We start from the raw sequence: 15,436 nt of genomic DNA on the forward strand, positions 1-15,436 counted from the left end.
TCAGGTCTGCCCAGTATTTTTCCAGGAGGAAGCTTGTGTTGTTTGAGGGGTGTGGGAGTGCTGAGCTAGGTGTCATGGAACCTTATCAGTTCACCCCTTGGTCTGGCTAAAACTGGCTCAGCGACTCCTCACACCTCCAAGTCTCGATACCTAATTGCTCCCTGAACGACTTGGGTTTGACTGTTTTTACTGACTGTTCCTGTATTAATTGGGACAACTGCAGTCACCCCCTTGAGTGAGAGGCAACATTGACACCATCCTGGAATTCAACATAACCTAATCAATCACAGCCTGTTTCTGCCTCAATGACCCACACCCTGTAACACAAATCAACATAACCCAATCAATCCCAGCCCGTGACTGCCTCAATGACCCACATCCTGTGACACAAGCTTCACCTGGAGCACAATGGCTGTGTTTTCAGCTACGGAAACTTCCTGTTGACAAGTCGGTGTTTGTGTTGCTTTTTCTGCTCAATGGAGCTGTATTAATGCAGGCACACGTGCTTCCACGGCAAGTTATTTTATTAGTGCTCACAAACCAACACACTGCAGACACCTCTGATACTGTCACTGCTTGTGGGCCACGTGTTCCTGCCGTCAGCCTACTATACCATGTTCATGCACATCTAGAAATATTACTGCTGTAGTACAGGAGCGAAAGACGAAACGAAAGCACACCCAGTTTAAAAAGGCACATCTGTCAACTGCTGAACTTCACAAGGATGGGATTCACACCCACATGTGCAGAGCACAATGGATTAGTAGTCCATCGCCTTACCACCCCACCACCTCATCCCAGAAGTTAGCCTCCTGACATGAGTTAGTGCTCAAGATGGTCGTATTTCCTCTACTCAAGGATCATTTTCCTCTTCCACCTGCGATTTCACCATTTTCCTTGAAGATGTCAAACATAAAAAGCATATTGAGCTCCTTGGACTTGAAATTACCAGATAAAAGCCATTTCTCATCACTTGCTCAGCGAGCAGGCTCAGCGCACACAGAACGCAGGTATCTCAGAGCGGTGTGTCTAAGAGGCTGTAAAAGGATAGTGTTCTGTTGGTGCTGTGGCTTAGCTGGTTAACGTGCATGTCTAGTAAATAAGTTTCTGGGTTCAAATCACCACAGTGCTTTTCTTCCTCTCTTGCCATGCAGAGTTGGTCGTTGTGGACAGCAACAGGTGTCTGCCTTAACTTTAATGGAAGTGTTCATTTCTGGAACAACTTTTTTAAAAACAAATTCCACACATATTGTGATAGATAAAATACTAATCTTCCCTGTCAGTGCAGAATAATTAGTGCCAGCTGGCATGAAAACGACAAAAAAAAATTTTTGTCTTTAGCGTAAAACCTGTGAATGTAGAAGAAAAGATGACGAGTGTCAATTTTTATGGCACCGTGAGCTTGTCCTTCAGTCAAACACGTAGGTAATTCAAACACACCCAGAGATGCACTTTGAATTAGCTTTGACCTAAATACTATCTACTCCAGATGTGATTGGGCCTCTTTCCACATCCTGATATATGCAGAGAACACAAGCTTTTGGCACGAGTGAATATAAATGTAAACATAAATACTATTCAATATATCGGAATTTTGTTTACCTGGGGATCCTCAAATCAGGAGTGTAGAAAAGAACACCGTTAAACACCGGGAGTGCAGAACGTGATAAAAGTGTTCTTTAAACAAAAAGTGAAAATAGTGAATATGTCTTTCACTTAGATGTTCATTGAATGCTCAGTAAACGATAAAGCAGAGGCTCGTTTTGTGAATTCTCCTCGCATCAGATTGTCTTGCTTCGACCTTTAAATTGTACACTGTGTAGACCCTTCACTCTCCCTAACTCAATTAAAGAGCTGCAGGCAAAAGTGCCTATCAGTTTAGTTCAGTGGTAGAGCACTTGCATCTCGTGTATAAGGCTTTGTTTTCTACTGCCACTCTGGATTTCTTTTTAAATGCAACATCTTATCTGTGATTGTCTTTCATGTGACATCCCCCGTGTGTGAATTTCAGCATGACACATAAAATCGTTTGAGATGCTATTTTTAAAACAGACCAAACGAAAGACATAGTAGCTAAATACAAGTAGAAAACACATGAATCTAATTGAGAAAATTTGGACTGGAGCGATGTATAGTATTGTAATGGTTGGGGGTTCAGGTGGGCACCCTTGCCATTGCCACTTAAGTCAGCCCCCCACCGTCGGGGACTCAAACCTGTGACCGCCACCATAGCTCAACAGGGACCCAGCCGCTTGAGCTTAGGGACGGTCTCCCTTTAGTTCAACAGGCTGGGTCCCTGTTGAGTGATGCCAGAGGTCTGGGTTTGAGTCCCTGACGGTGGGGGACTGACCTGATGTGGCAGTGGCGAGGATGCCCATGTGAACCCTGGAGCGTTACATTGGTGTCAGCAGTGGAATGGGATAGCCCTTTGCTGAGGTTGGTGAGTTAAGCGGGGGAGAGTGTAACGCATACGGCCACCATTGAGTGTGTAAGAGCCGGCTTACCAGAGCGGTGATGTCACTGCCCTTCCCTGTAATAGCAGGGCCACAGCCGCAGGACTGAAGGGAGATTGCTCTTTAGCTCAACAGGCTAGGTCCCTGTTGAGTGATGCAGGAGGCCTGGGTTTGAGTTCCTGGTGGTGGGGGGCTGTTGTGAACACCGGAGTGCTACAGTCTTACTAATAGCAGCACAAAGCTCACAGTGGTGGCTTTAGGGTATCAGAACCAGTGGTGCAATGGATAATGTGTTTGACTTTAGCTCAGAAGATTGCAGGTTTGACTCCTCCCTGGCTCGTTAAGCTTTTAAACTACACTTCTCAGCGTACACAACCCTTCTATCGACTGGATGAGTCTCCCGTTACGTCTCCAATTCTTTCCGCACATTCTGCTTGTTTCACCACCGTTACTGTTGGACCACAGCCACAGAATCGAGGAGAGATACGGTTCCGATAAACTGTCTTAAATAATCATGTTGAAAAAGGTGACAAAGTTTATTTTTCTTTAACATAACCTTACATTTGCCTGTTCAGTTCAAGTTATTTTCTGTACCTGCAAATTCCTCAATTTTTCTGCTGTCTCCTGAGACAGACATGTGTCAAATCACAATAAGTAATACAATCTATTCAGTTAACACCCAGATGTAACAGAACACATTTAAGACTTACACCCCCTTTAAATATGTATTTCCTTCATTTCAGTTTTCTTACCTCCCCAGGATACCTGAAAGTTCACTATCCCATATTAAGGACTGTACATGCATTACCGGTAATACAGCTACTAATAAAGATATACATTAATCTTAATTATTAATAAATTACACTTTTATTAATAAAGACATGTATTCATCAAATTCATTGTGAATAGTTGTGGTGTCTAGAAAACAATTTTAGCTACAGTAAATATTTCAAGCAAGTGGTGCGTATGTTCGTTACTTTGTGACTATATTATTTCCACTACATTCAGAACAGTTCAAATGCGATCGACTGTTCCTCTACTGAACTACATAAACCCTGTGAAGAGGTGGTTTAAGTTAGTCTCCTACATCGGTAACATCTAATGTTATTTTAGGTTTGTTGCAATTGAGAACAGGTTTAGTATGGAGCTGCTGACAAATTTCAGCAGCCACGTTCGTTGCAATGACCCTTTGTAGGGTCATTGCCAATCAGCTACAAGAAAAAAAAAACATCATTTGTGCCTTTATTTAAAAAAAAGAAAAACAGAGTAGTAGTTTATGTGGTAATTTCAGGTACAATGTAAGAACTTAAGTTAACTAGTCCCACAGTAATGCGTGGGGTCCTATCAATAGAAAAAAAATACTTGTAACCCAAAAACACAACAACCACGATGCGAGAAGCCTTCCGGGAACCTAGGTAAATCACTGTAGTAGTCTAACGACTACAGAAAATAAAATAAACAAATACTTAAAGGAACAACTTCAAAACAAAAAGAACATTAAAAACAAATCTGGGAAACAACAAAAACGGAATCTAATGCGAGAGCTTTTTCAAGTCTTCGGTACCCAATCGTGCTCCCTTAGTCCCAGTAGACCTCTCGTCTAAGAAGATATCTCTCATCTATCTGTGTAGAGATCAGCTGGGGGTCCACAGCTGATGGGAATTTAAGTAGTGACCTGCGTCAGCTGCAAAGGAAAAAGTATAGGTTTATTCCATGCTGAAAGGAGAAGGAAACACAACGTGGACCCTTCTTCGGGTGTGACGTGGAATAAACCTTTACCTGTTCCTTTGATGTTAATTTAGACTGGATCTCCAGCAAACACCTAACAAGCTACAATCCCGTTAGATAAGGTGTTAAGGACGACCTATAAGTAACAGTATCTAAAGTGGACGGTTGCTTTCGGTAGCTAAAGACAGGCCACACTGCTCTAGGTGAGGCTCGAACTCACAACCTCGGCATGACTCCGCTGTGCACTGCTGTATAAGTACCGCGCGCTGACCGATTGCGCCACTGGAGCCACGTAGATTGCTTTTCCTTCACACACTGACGTTGCACAAACACAGGGTGAAAACGATTTCGGCATGTTTTCCGTCTCTCCGTGGGAGAAAGGGACAGTAAAAGAGCGAGGAAACTACAAGGGAAGAAAATGAAAAAATAGTGCTCACTGCCGAAGAGGGAGGAGAGAGATGGTCAGACACGTAAATCAGCCCGGCGGATTTACACTACAAATTTGTCATTTGTAGTGACATTTATGAGTCTTCATGTGTCTGAAACTGTCCAGTTTGTATTTTCGTTTCACAAATCCAGTAAACTTGAATAAGACAAGAAGGCACACTGCACATCTGCGGAACATCACGTCCGAGTTTACAGTAACACCAGAGATTGAAAGCGAAGTAGTTTTTTATTAAAGTTCAAGGAAACCTGAATATGTTTGCTAGAAGTATTTCAGAATCACAGTGAAATGTAGTACGATTGCTGCACAGATCTGCAGTCTGCAATTAGAATACGGTTTGTGCGTTGTATAAAATATACCATTCAAAACTTTTCTAAAACTGCAGAGATACATTTCGGAATGCGTCTTCCTGTAAAAATAAAATATCTATTTTATTTGACGGGCGCTATAAGCAGAGTCTGAAGCCAGCTCCACAGAAGAACTATATTCTTTACTTCTCCTGCCATTGCAATTTGCGCACAGATTTTTTTTTCAAAATGTATTAGCCTTGATGGGAAAAAAAAACTAAACTGTGTGCGCGGTGGCCAAGTGGTAAGGCATCGGTTTCGTAAACCGAAGAGCGCGGGTTCAAACCCCGTCCGTGCCTGGTTTGCGTGCCACGATATACCTTTATCTAAATCGTCAATTGTCTTGCAATGTAGAAATCTCTGTAATAATAAGAAAAGAAAAGTAGTTAATAATCCTTTGACAAAGTAACGGGCATCCTCCACTGCTTGTCAGGATGGCTGAGTTGTCTTAGGTGCCAGCCTCAAGAACTCAATCGTGTGTAGTGACAGTTGTTATTCACAACCCGGATTTCTATGGAAGCCCGTTTCCGCCAGGGAGTAAAAAAAAACCCGCTATGGTATCTCAGAATTCAGACTTAGCAACTCAGAATTGCGACTTAGTAACTCAGAATTCCTACTTTATATCTCACATTTGCGACTTCGAAATAGCCCATCAATGTCTGTCCTTTTGTTATTGTAACGGATTCGGGTTGTAGGGCTTGTGCCCTCGCAGCTCCCACCCTAGTTCGTGCCTCACTGCATTGGCTCGAACCCAGGTCTTGCCAGCTGAGCTAAAGAAGACCTTTTTAAGTAAAAAAAGACATACAATGAGATATCATAGCGCGTTTTTTTTACTCCCTGACGGAAACGGGCTTCCATAGATTTCCCTTCATGTTCATTAAGATGTTTAATTTGTATGTTGCTTATATAAGAACAGTTTCTTCAAAAGTTCTGTCAATTAACAGTGGAGAGCTAGCCGATGTACGTTTTCATGAAAACTCTTTAAGGCGATTACAAGTATCTTGAGCAAATCTGCGTCATATTTTTTAAAAAAAAGTTTAGCTCAAGATGCAACAGGAGTATAAATGAATTCTCCCGCCCTACATTCCAAGATATGGAATCTTATTTTTCTTGAAGTGTCTGATGTTGGTCGTTATTGGAAATTGCCCGGTGATATCGACTCAGGTACTCAGTTGTTACGTGCTGTAATTCGATACATGCAAAGCATTTATATTCCCTCAAATTATTAATAAGGCCAATAATGTATTAAACATTACATGCCACTTTTTCTCTAGATGATGTTCGCGATGGAACAGTGAGAAAGGCATGCCTAGATGTGCTTGAACCAGCACCTTACTATCGTTTTAGTCCCGACCTGACCGCACTGAGCAATGGTACGACAGAGACTCCAACAGGTCGGTTTTCTCCTTTTACAGTTTTTGGGAAAAAAAATAATCTGCACTTTTAAGCAAGTATTTTATTTCAAATTTTGCAAAGTGTAAGTTTTTCTTGGAAAACGTTGTTTCAGAAAGAAACTGAGTTGATGGGAATAGCCCTGTCAGTAGAATATCGAACTTTTCATCTCAGCTAGTTCTTCTGTGGAACAGGCTTCAGAACTCTACGTACAACGCCTTTGATGTCATTTTATTTCTACAGCAGACGCATCCGGAATGTTTTTTTTTTACTTTTTATTTGAACAACAAAATAAATTCAATATAAACAAGAGCAATTATAACATCAGTAGAATCGTCAAGGGTACATAAAATAATACAATTACACTTTCTGAAAACGATTAAACTAGGTAAATCAAGATAAGGTCCGCACAGCTTTAATGTTCTTACATTTCGAAAGAGTCTGTAATTACCCTTTTTCGTCTATTTTGAACTATTCAAACTTAGGACTCGTACCAGACCATTTCACTCTACGTACAGTATATCTCTTTTCGTAACGAAAATGTATTTCCTGTCTTAGAAATGCTCTGGGCGGTATGTCTTGCACAACGTGGACTGCAGATCTGTGATATTGTCGAATTCGAGGGATCCAGCAATCATACTGGATTTGACTGGGATTCTGAAATGTCTCTTGCAAAGGTATTTGGGTTTGCTTGAACATTTAATAAAAAAGTGATCTGAGACTTCCTAGCTTCCAGTCTATAATCTCACTGTAACTAAACTAGGATGTGATGTTTCGCAGATGTGCAGTGTGCCTTTACGCTTGGCATGTTCAATACTATTCGTTGTGTGAGCTCCTCACTGCGTGTCCTGTACTGTATTGTGATTTCGTTGAGATTATCTACGAGGAGTACAGCGACTAGAACGCCTTGAACCTTTTTTTCGGTATATAAAAGAAGACGCTAAAGCACATACAAAGTAACTAACATTTCCTATATGTAGGTTTTCTGATTATATCTCTACTTTACTTAAATACCTTAGTGACAGGCGATTCTTTCCGATATTTGTTCAGGCGCGGTTATTGATCCCATACTAAAGGTTATTTTTATAAAGAACATGTCACCTGCAAACTGGTATCGAGAAAGTTTTATAATATTACTTTTTATTTAAAAAAGTACATTTATCATAACCTATATGATTTCTTACCAGCGTGGAGCTCGAATTCACAACCCCGAGATTAAGTGTTTGGTACTAGCTGCGCCACAGAAAAAAAAATGAAATTTACATTAAATACTGCGGCTCCTGACCTTTTCTTCTCGTCAGAGAAGAGGTCTGGTCTCCAGAACCGGGGAAAAGTTAGCTTGAAGTTCGAAAACGATTTTGGCACGCCTGTAGCGTTTACACGAAACCTCTTAGAATCGCGAGAATACTTGCTTTGTGTATAAAATACATTGTGAATGCTTTCTCAGCCTTTACTTTTTCGTTTATATGACATTTGTTTGACCAAGCACGAATATTATTTTGTCCATATCTTCGCAACGGAAGCCCAGAACGCCTTCAAACCAAATGCATTTAAAAGACCACGACATGTGGATATTTCCACAGCCTCTACATCAAAGTATCAGTGAGCTAATTATCTTTTTTTAAACCTCCGGTTTTTCATCGATGCGTAATTACGCACTAACTGGAACCCGGGGGACCGCTGTGTGCACAAGTTCACAACGCAAGAAATACTGTTCAATATGGCTTCATGTGAAAAACCCGTATATGACCATAGGCAATAGAATAGCGCAGTCTCCAATTACTCAGACTGTAAGCACGGGAATAAAGCTCTGTCTGAATTCTGAAACCCTTCCTTTACGTTCTGTTTTCATTCGGGTAAGAGTCAACTATATTCACAATACTACTGACAGCAGGAAGATTAAAATATTCTTTACTCAGCAGCTTATTAAAAACAGCTCCCATGATGTTCAAACCGATTTTTTACACAGAACACTGACACAGCTTTGCGTTCTGAATCTCTTTTTCTCGTGTGTTTATTTAATGTGGCACAATGTACTTGGATAGGGGTATTCTGTTCACAAACCAATAGCATTTAAACCACAGCACCCACAATGCTGCAAGTAAGTGTTTTACACACTAAGCAGAGAGCGATGTCTTCCTTGTTAGTATAGTGGCAAATATCCCCACCTGTCACGCGGGAGACCAGGGTACATCAGGACATGCATTGAAGTGAAAGCAGGATGCGCTGCGACATCCACTGTGCAGATCCCGCCACACTAAGAGGTGAGTGGGTCTGTTCGATCACAGCGCTAGGCGAATCCCCAAACAGTGTGCGTGGCAACAAACGAAACGGGCCTGTTTCCGCCCGGTTTCGATCCGGGGAAATCGGGCCCAGTAGTGGCGGGATCTGTACAGTGCATGTTGCAGCGCTTCAATGTGCTTCCTGATGTCCTACCCCGAGAACAGAAAGGACAGCGTACACAGCAACAACAGATCAGGTCTCTGCACTGGATCTAAGCTGCCCCCATCTCCTCTGCTCTGCGGCTCCTGCGGAGTGGAGTCCTGCCTGGAGCCGTGTTTGCAGGCGGCAGCTCCCCGCGCTCTGTCTGTGCATCGTGTCCAAGAGCTCCTGGGAGGAAGAGAGAGCCCTCCCACTCGGGGGCTTTTCCACGGTCTGTGTGAGGAGGGGCGGGTGTGTCCAGTAGCTTATCGAGCGGAAGCCTGGGGCGGCGGAGAGCTGTGATCGTGCAGACCTTGAGGTGTCACCTCTTTGTCTGCTTTCCCGCCCCCCCTCCGCCCAAGCTCTGCTCCAAAGTAGCCCGGCAACCCCTCACACCTGCACGTGTCACAACCTAAGGTGCGGTCATGAGACACCCATGGGGTGTTGTTCTGTTCTTGCTAATTGTTTCCTGCCCGTCGCAGGCAGGAGTCCATGCGAGGAAGATGCGCTGGACAGAGCTCAGAGGGCGCAGCTGGGTGGCTTTCCTTCTGAATGACGTTCCTGCAACACTCTCCCGCTACTCTTGGTGCGCTCATGCCGCAACACAGGAAGGCTGGAGCAGGTGGCTGTGGGCTCTCCATACTGCCGAAATAGCTCAGTTGGGAGAGCGTTAGACTGAAGATCTAAAGGTCCCTGGTTCGATCCCGGGTTTCGGCATTTTGTTTCATCGCGCCCTTTGTTCCTCTCTCCAGCGCCCCCTGCCTAAAGTGACGCTTCCCTTTCTCAGCCCGAAACGCAAGCGAGACACCAGCAGCGGTCCCTGCAGGTTTCCGTAGTGTAGCGGCTATCACGTTCGCCTAACATGCGAAAGGTCCCCGGGTCGAGACCGGGTGGAAACAGCCCCGTTTTGCACGCTCCTGTACTTCACAGAGGTCTTGAGCGACCGGTCATTTGTTCCCAATGTATTTCCGGTGCCTTCGTGCACTCTTGTACCAAACGCACGTTCGTTCTGTACGCGGAGCCGATCATTTGCAATTGGGCTGTGCCCACAGACCAGGACGAGCTCTGTCGGCTCAAAAGCAGCGCAGGACCTGCAAGAACAACAGAAAGATTAGCATCCAGCGGGGGCCTCTTAGTGAGCCCAAGAGCTCATCAAGAATCGGCTCCAGCAACAGGGCTGGGCGCATTGTTCCATTCTCCGCCCACTCTCGGTGTAAACAAGTCCCTCCTGGTCTCTGCTTGAAATGCACTTTCCTGCGTTTGCTTTGGTGTAACTGGCTTCCCCTGCATGGGCGAATGTGAAGAAGATCCTTAGTAAGTCATTGAAGAAAACCGAGAAGAGGTCGGAGTGGCCTCATCAACGATCCGGTCAGGCAGTACTCCTCTGTAAAGCGCCGTTCGTTCACATCGATTGGCTTTTTTTTTGCCTTCATTCGTGCGAGTAGTAAAAGCAGACGCCCCTATTCTGCCGTGACCCGGATTCGAACTGGGGTTGTTGTGGCCACAACGCAAAGTACTGACCACTATACGATCACAGCGAGTTACCGAGACACACGCGGCAGGGCGGAAAGGGCTGTGCTCTCTTCGTGTGACATAATTCGGAAAAGTCCTGACGTTGCATTTCAACTGAGCCCCAGTATACATCGACCCTTCGACACTCTGAGTGACAACTCTCTTGCGTGTTTTCTCATATTTATGTAGTTTGCTTGGTGGCGCAGTCGTCGTGCACAAAGAACGCTTTGAAAAGCGTCAAAAGCAAGTCATTCCAAGTTAGTCGTTTGTGTTTTCCGTTCAGACGCGAAATGCTGAAATAATCTCTCGGCTCCTCGGTTGTCATTTCTGCTACATAGAGGAATCACAGCACGCGTGTTAAAAGAAGACTGTGATATTCGGTGCGTCTTGGATTAGACGAGATTAAAGAGTGAGTAGTTTTGTTTTTCTGTGATGTCTGTGGGACCAATGAATAATGTGGCATTCAGACTAATGTGGAGTATTTGTTTCCTTAGGGAAATTGCCACTACCATATACTGGGGCATTAGGACCCATATGGACCGCAGGGTGAGCGCCCAGCAACAGAAACCAGACGGTACCGTGTGTCGGGCTCGGCCGCGTGCAGGACAATGACTTCACTTAAATGTTTAACTGATAAAACCCAAATGAACCAAACCTGTATAAATTAGTGGTGGAAAGGAGTCTTCTTATATAGCAAAAGGTCTCTGATCCTTTGGTAAGAACGATGGGTATATAACCCATTGTCCTCAATATTAGAAATGAATCCTTGAGCACTGCTGTTGTACCAACGGTCCATAAAAGCCTAACATTACCCTTTCTTGCATAAATTGTAGAACATGCCGTCACATTTCAGTTGCACCTCAGTAGCAGTTTGATCTATTATCACCCTACTCCCCACCTCAGAACCTTCGCTCTTCTTATTCTGGTCTCCTAACTGTCCCCCAAGCCCATCTACACTGTATGAGTGACAAGGCCTTCTCCTGTTATGCCCCCAAGCTCTGAAACTCTCTCCCCAAGGATACCAGAGTCACCTTCCCTAAACTCCTTCAAATTCAGACTCAACACCTTCTTCTGTAGAAGAGCCTTTACTGAACTGGTTCCATTCTTTACCCCTCTGCTTCTACTTTCCTTAGTACCACCATCCATGGTCTCCTCTGTCTATTGGAATTGTTTTATCCTGTGTATTCTTATTGTAATTATGTCAAGTGCTTTGAGAAGCCACCTTTGGAACCATTATATAAAAAAGTTTATCCTAAAACCTTGAAGCTTTAATAGGGCAGTGCAGTAGGGCTAAAAATTGACAGTGTTAGTGGGCCATCATGATTTGTGCAAATTATAGGTAGTCACAAAGGGAGACTAGGATTCACTTGAAATTCATGACATGGGACACTGAAACAGGGGAGAGGCTTTGTGTAGTAAGCATTCAGTCTCAATCTACACAGTCTGTGCTGCTGGTAGAGGTGGTTGTGAACACCTGTCTTCCCAGTCAGGTGTTGGGATCTCCAGTCTCAATCCTAATACTCCTCATGACTGTCCAATACCACTGCTGTGAAACCAACACCCATAAGACAAAACCTCCGAGATTCTAACTGCACCATTATTCACTGATGTTTGTGCACCAGTATTGTTCCTTTGCTAAGGAATGGAAGGCCTACTTTACACCAAGCCCCTGTTGACAATTCCTTCCTTGTGTTTATTTTAGGAAGTTTGTGCAGCCTAGAATAGGACACCAGATCTCACCCTTACTGGGCACTACAGTAGCAACTCACACTCCATAAGCACTACCCCTCTCGGAAATGGGAGGATTTCCAGTATATTGAACACCTCTGTCTCTCCCCCAGTAAAGAGTGTCACACTGCCCTGCCCAAGGAATAGTGCGGCCATCTTCCCCCAGTACAACGCTTTATTACTCCAGACATTTTCAGTCCTCATTGGCAGCAATACAGGAAGCATTCTTGAAAGGGGAACCCCCACAAATACTTCCATTTATTAATGGGTCTCACTTCCCTTGAATTCCTCCACCCCATTCAAGCCTATAAACCATAAAGAAACAAGGGCAGGCAGAAGGGTCTTTCACAGCTTTATTGAGATGTTGCCATTACAAGGCGACTGGAGGCAGGAGAGTCACAAGGGCCAGGCTGGAGCCTTCATTCAGGCACCTGGGGAGGAAGAAGGAGAACAATGCAGCTGAACTGCAGGACACCCACCCCTATAGGGGCTCCTCCTGCCAGACCCTACCTGTCCACTGGCCAACATCTCCAAAATCCTCTGCTCCCTCCACATCCTCACTGGTGCTCTCAGCATCTTCACTGGAGCTCTGAGGGTCTCCCTCCTCATCCTCAGTCCAGTTAGCTCCCACCTCCAGAGGAGCGTCTACTGGTGCCACAGACACCCGACTACTGGTCACCAGGCTCCTGGTACCTGTGGACAAGCAACACCCAGGATTGAGGGATCTGCTATACCCGGAGACCCACAGTCTACTCATCTACACAGTCCTTTTGTCCAGCACAGGATCATTCCTCAGTTGTCCAAGCATAGTTGTCTCTTGGGCAGAGATGCATCCACAAGGGATAGAGAACCAGACCCACCTTCATTCCGACTGCCAGCACACCTGGACTCACAGCAGGCACAGACCTCATGGTCACCATACAGCTCCTCCCACCTGGAGGAGAGGAGGACAGGTGAGGCCTCCACCTGGCATGTCCCAGAGCACCCTCAGCAGGCTCCTTGCAGAAGTACCTCTTCGCCTCCCTGTTGTAGGTGCAGGACTTGGTCCCTGGTGTTGCTTTAGCAGGAGCCACAGCCATGACACAGTGCATGTACAGCTCAGTCACTTCATGCTACAAGAGGGAAGGTCACAGCATTAAGGGATCAAGGCCAATAGTGGGACAGAGAAGAACCTTCTGCCATCAGTGAAGGCAAGCTGGCAGCTCTAGGCACTACAGCTGCCACAGTCTGGTTCACATCTAGATCATGGATGGAAAAGCAGACAATGGATCAATAGAGCAAGAAGGCTGAGCAGCCTTTGAGAGCAGTACCTTCCTGGACAGCTTCTTCTGGAAGAGGAAGGCATCAATTGTGAAGCGGAGCACATCCTTCTGCTTGGAGGGGACAAACCTGGACAGGCAGCCATCTGCCTTGCTGTCCACCATGCACCTGGGGACAAGGACAAGGATGAACCCCTGCAGGCTCTCAGGGCTCCTGCCCACCTCTCCTCCCAGAAGGGGCCGTACCCCAAGTTGTCGATCACGGGGAAACGGGGCTGGGAGTGCTGGTCCGGTTTCTCCGTTACGTAACACGAGTGGATGTACAGCCTCTGCTCCACTGTGGCAAAGTAGGCAGTGGCCTGGAAGTACATGGGCTGACCCAGGAAGTACTCATCCTTAGGAGAGAGCCGGACCCAGCGGGCTGGAGAGAGAGGCAGCATTACACCTGCACACAGCACCCCCTGCAGGCAGGAGCCACTCACTCAAGGAGCTTACAGTTGGTGGTGAGCAGCACAAAGCTGTGCTTGTTCTTCAGGTCCTTGAAGAAGGTCCTTCTCCTGGCCCACGTGGGGACATAGCCAACCTTGTAGGAGTAGTGGAACCTGCAGGACAGAGGGGTTGAGGGGCATCTGGACACTTTCCCCAGCAGCTTCTCCGCAGCAGCAGAGCCCTGCCTACCTGTTGTAGGAGCACTTGACAGGCACAGAGAAGGGAATGAAGCGATGCACAGGTGCACTGGAGGAGGGCGGGGCATAGCGGAGAGTGTTGGAGTACACCAGGCGGCCCTGGAGAACCTGCAAGGTCACAGAGGAAGGGATATTCCCAGGAAAGGCAACCCCGATACCGGCCCTACAGCTCACATCGATACACTGCCTGTAGATGAAGACCCGCTTACCGATCGCTCGGTACCGCACTCGTGAAGCCCGTAGATGAAGTAGAAGTAATGGCGTGTGGTTCGGCTGACGCTGCAGTTGCCCAAGGTCACCTCCGATGGCCGACAGCTGAAGCCGAACAGGAGCCGACTGACCCTCACGTACATCCTGCTGGAGTCGCACCACACAGCCACTCCTCGGGTGCCCCCGATGGCCGGGCGAGCCGGTTGCCGCCCTCGCTGGGGAGGAAACAGGACGCTCTTGATGTAGGCGGGTAAGGGGCGGCTGCCGGCTTCGGGCTTCATCTTCTCCTTGTCGAAGTAGGGCGAGTACGCGTCTCTGGACACGGGAAGGCGGCGGAAGTCGGGAGCCAAGGACTGCGAGTCGTTCTCGCTTGCAGACAGGTCTTCGGAGGGCGCATCTGCCAGGTTCAAATCCTCCGACTGGGCTGCGTCTTCAGGAGCCGGGAGGTCGGCCTGGAGCGCCAATTCCCGAGAGTCCCAGCCAGCCGGCCCAGCGGAGACCAGTGCGGGGAGCCCGGCCCCTGCGCACAGGCACAGCACAAAGAGAAACGAGCGCATCGCCAAATTGACGTCCCGCTAAACTGCTACAGGAGTAAAATAAGTAAACCAATAAACTGTGTTGAAGCAAGAAAGCATAAAGTGTGAATGCGGTGAATAGGTTTTTATACTGGCAGGACCTACTACCACACACCTGGTCACACTACCGCTCAATCAACACAATCAATTACACACAGAGACTCGGATTGTTCTCAGGGTCTAATTAGAACCTGCTTCCAGTCTGAGGCGGGACTCCGTGAAGCCTCCTGAACACTTTCCCGTGTGTATCTGACCTCAGCGGAGGAGTTCCACGCAATTTCGACAGAATTAAATCACCCACACGTGTAAAATTTGCTCAGATTAATTTATTGTTCAATTAGTTTCTAATTTCCAAGGACAGTGTGTTAAACTCGCTGTCAGACAGAGTACGGAACATGCGACACGTCCGTCCACACTTTCTTTTATCGAGGGGGCTGTTCTAGCAACACGTAATTTTACAATAATAATTTTACTAATTTTCATGTGTAATTGCATGTCATATTAAAATGTGTAATACAAGCATTTCTTTGCTTCCCAGTAAAGAAATACTGATCAGCTTTTGACATGTTCTGATAATAATTTGTCTGATTTCTCAGAGATTGCTTTTGCTTCGCAGCACTGAGAACCAATGGAAGCCCGTTTCCTCCAGGGAGTAAAAGAAAACGCACTATGGTATCTCA

The 15,436-nt window shown here is 46.0% G+C and overlaps 1 protein-coding gene and 3 non-coding genes across 5 annotated transcripts; 2 read left to right on the top strand and 2 right to left on the bottom strand.

Moving 5' to 3' along the window:
- Window positions 1-4,376: 4,376 nt before the first annotated feature.
- Window positions 4,377-4,470, bottom strand: trnai-uau (transfer RNA isoleucine (anticodon UAU)). The gene is made up of 2 exons: window positions 4,433-4,470; window positions 4,377-4,412 (listed from the first exon to the last, which is right to left on the bottom strand). It is a non-coding gene; the product is annotated as a tRNA-Ile (tRNA).
- A 730-nt stretch (window positions 4,471-5,200) lies between these two features.
- On the top strand, window positions 5,201-5,272 carry trnat-cgu (transfer RNA threonine (anticodon CGU)). The gene has a single exon. It is a non-coding gene; the product is annotated as a tRNA-Thr (tRNA).
- Window positions 5,273-9,430: 4,158 nt separating this feature from the next.
- On the top strand, window positions 9,431-9,503 carry trnaf-gaa (transfer RNA phenylalanine (anticodon GAA)). Its single transcript has one exon. It is a non-coding gene; the product is annotated as a tRNA-Phe (tRNA).
- Window positions 9,504-12,365: 2,862 nt separating this feature from the next.
- LOC148669999 (zona pellucida sperm-binding protein 3-like) lies at window positions 12,366-14,810 on the bottom strand. Of its 2 annotated transcripts, XM_088632491.1 has the most exons (9): window positions 14,181-14,810; window positions 13,964-14,079; window positions 13,781-13,887; window positions 13,532-13,706; window positions 13,337-13,454; window positions 13,038-13,138; window positions 12,887-12,960; window positions 12,537-12,719; window positions 12,366-12,457 (listed from the first exon to the last, which is right to left on the bottom strand). In XM_088632491.1, exons 1-9 carry the CDS (start codon window positions 14,736-14,738, stop codon window positions 12,450-12,452), a joined length of 1,440 nt encoding a protein of 479 aa, XP_088488617.1. In that variant the 5' UTR covers window positions 14,739-14,810; the 3' UTR covers window positions 12,366-12,449. The 2 variants fall into 2 exon arrangements, with proteins under 2 accessions (XP_088488617.1, XP_088488616.1); XM_088632490.1 differs by lacking the exon at window positions 12,366-12,457 and having other exon boundaries at window positions 12,508-12,719.
- Window positions 14,811-15,436: the final 626 nt, after the last annotated feature.

The sequence above is a fragment of the Lepisosteus platostomus genome, chromosome 5 (assembly GCF_059453375.1).
Source record: "Lepisosteus platostomus isolate fLepPlt1 chromosome 5, fLepPlt1.hap1, whole genome shotgun sequence".
Lineage (NCBI taxonomy): Eukaryota > Metazoa > Chordata > Actinopteri > Semionotiformes > Lepisosteidae > Lepisosteus > Lepisosteus platostomus.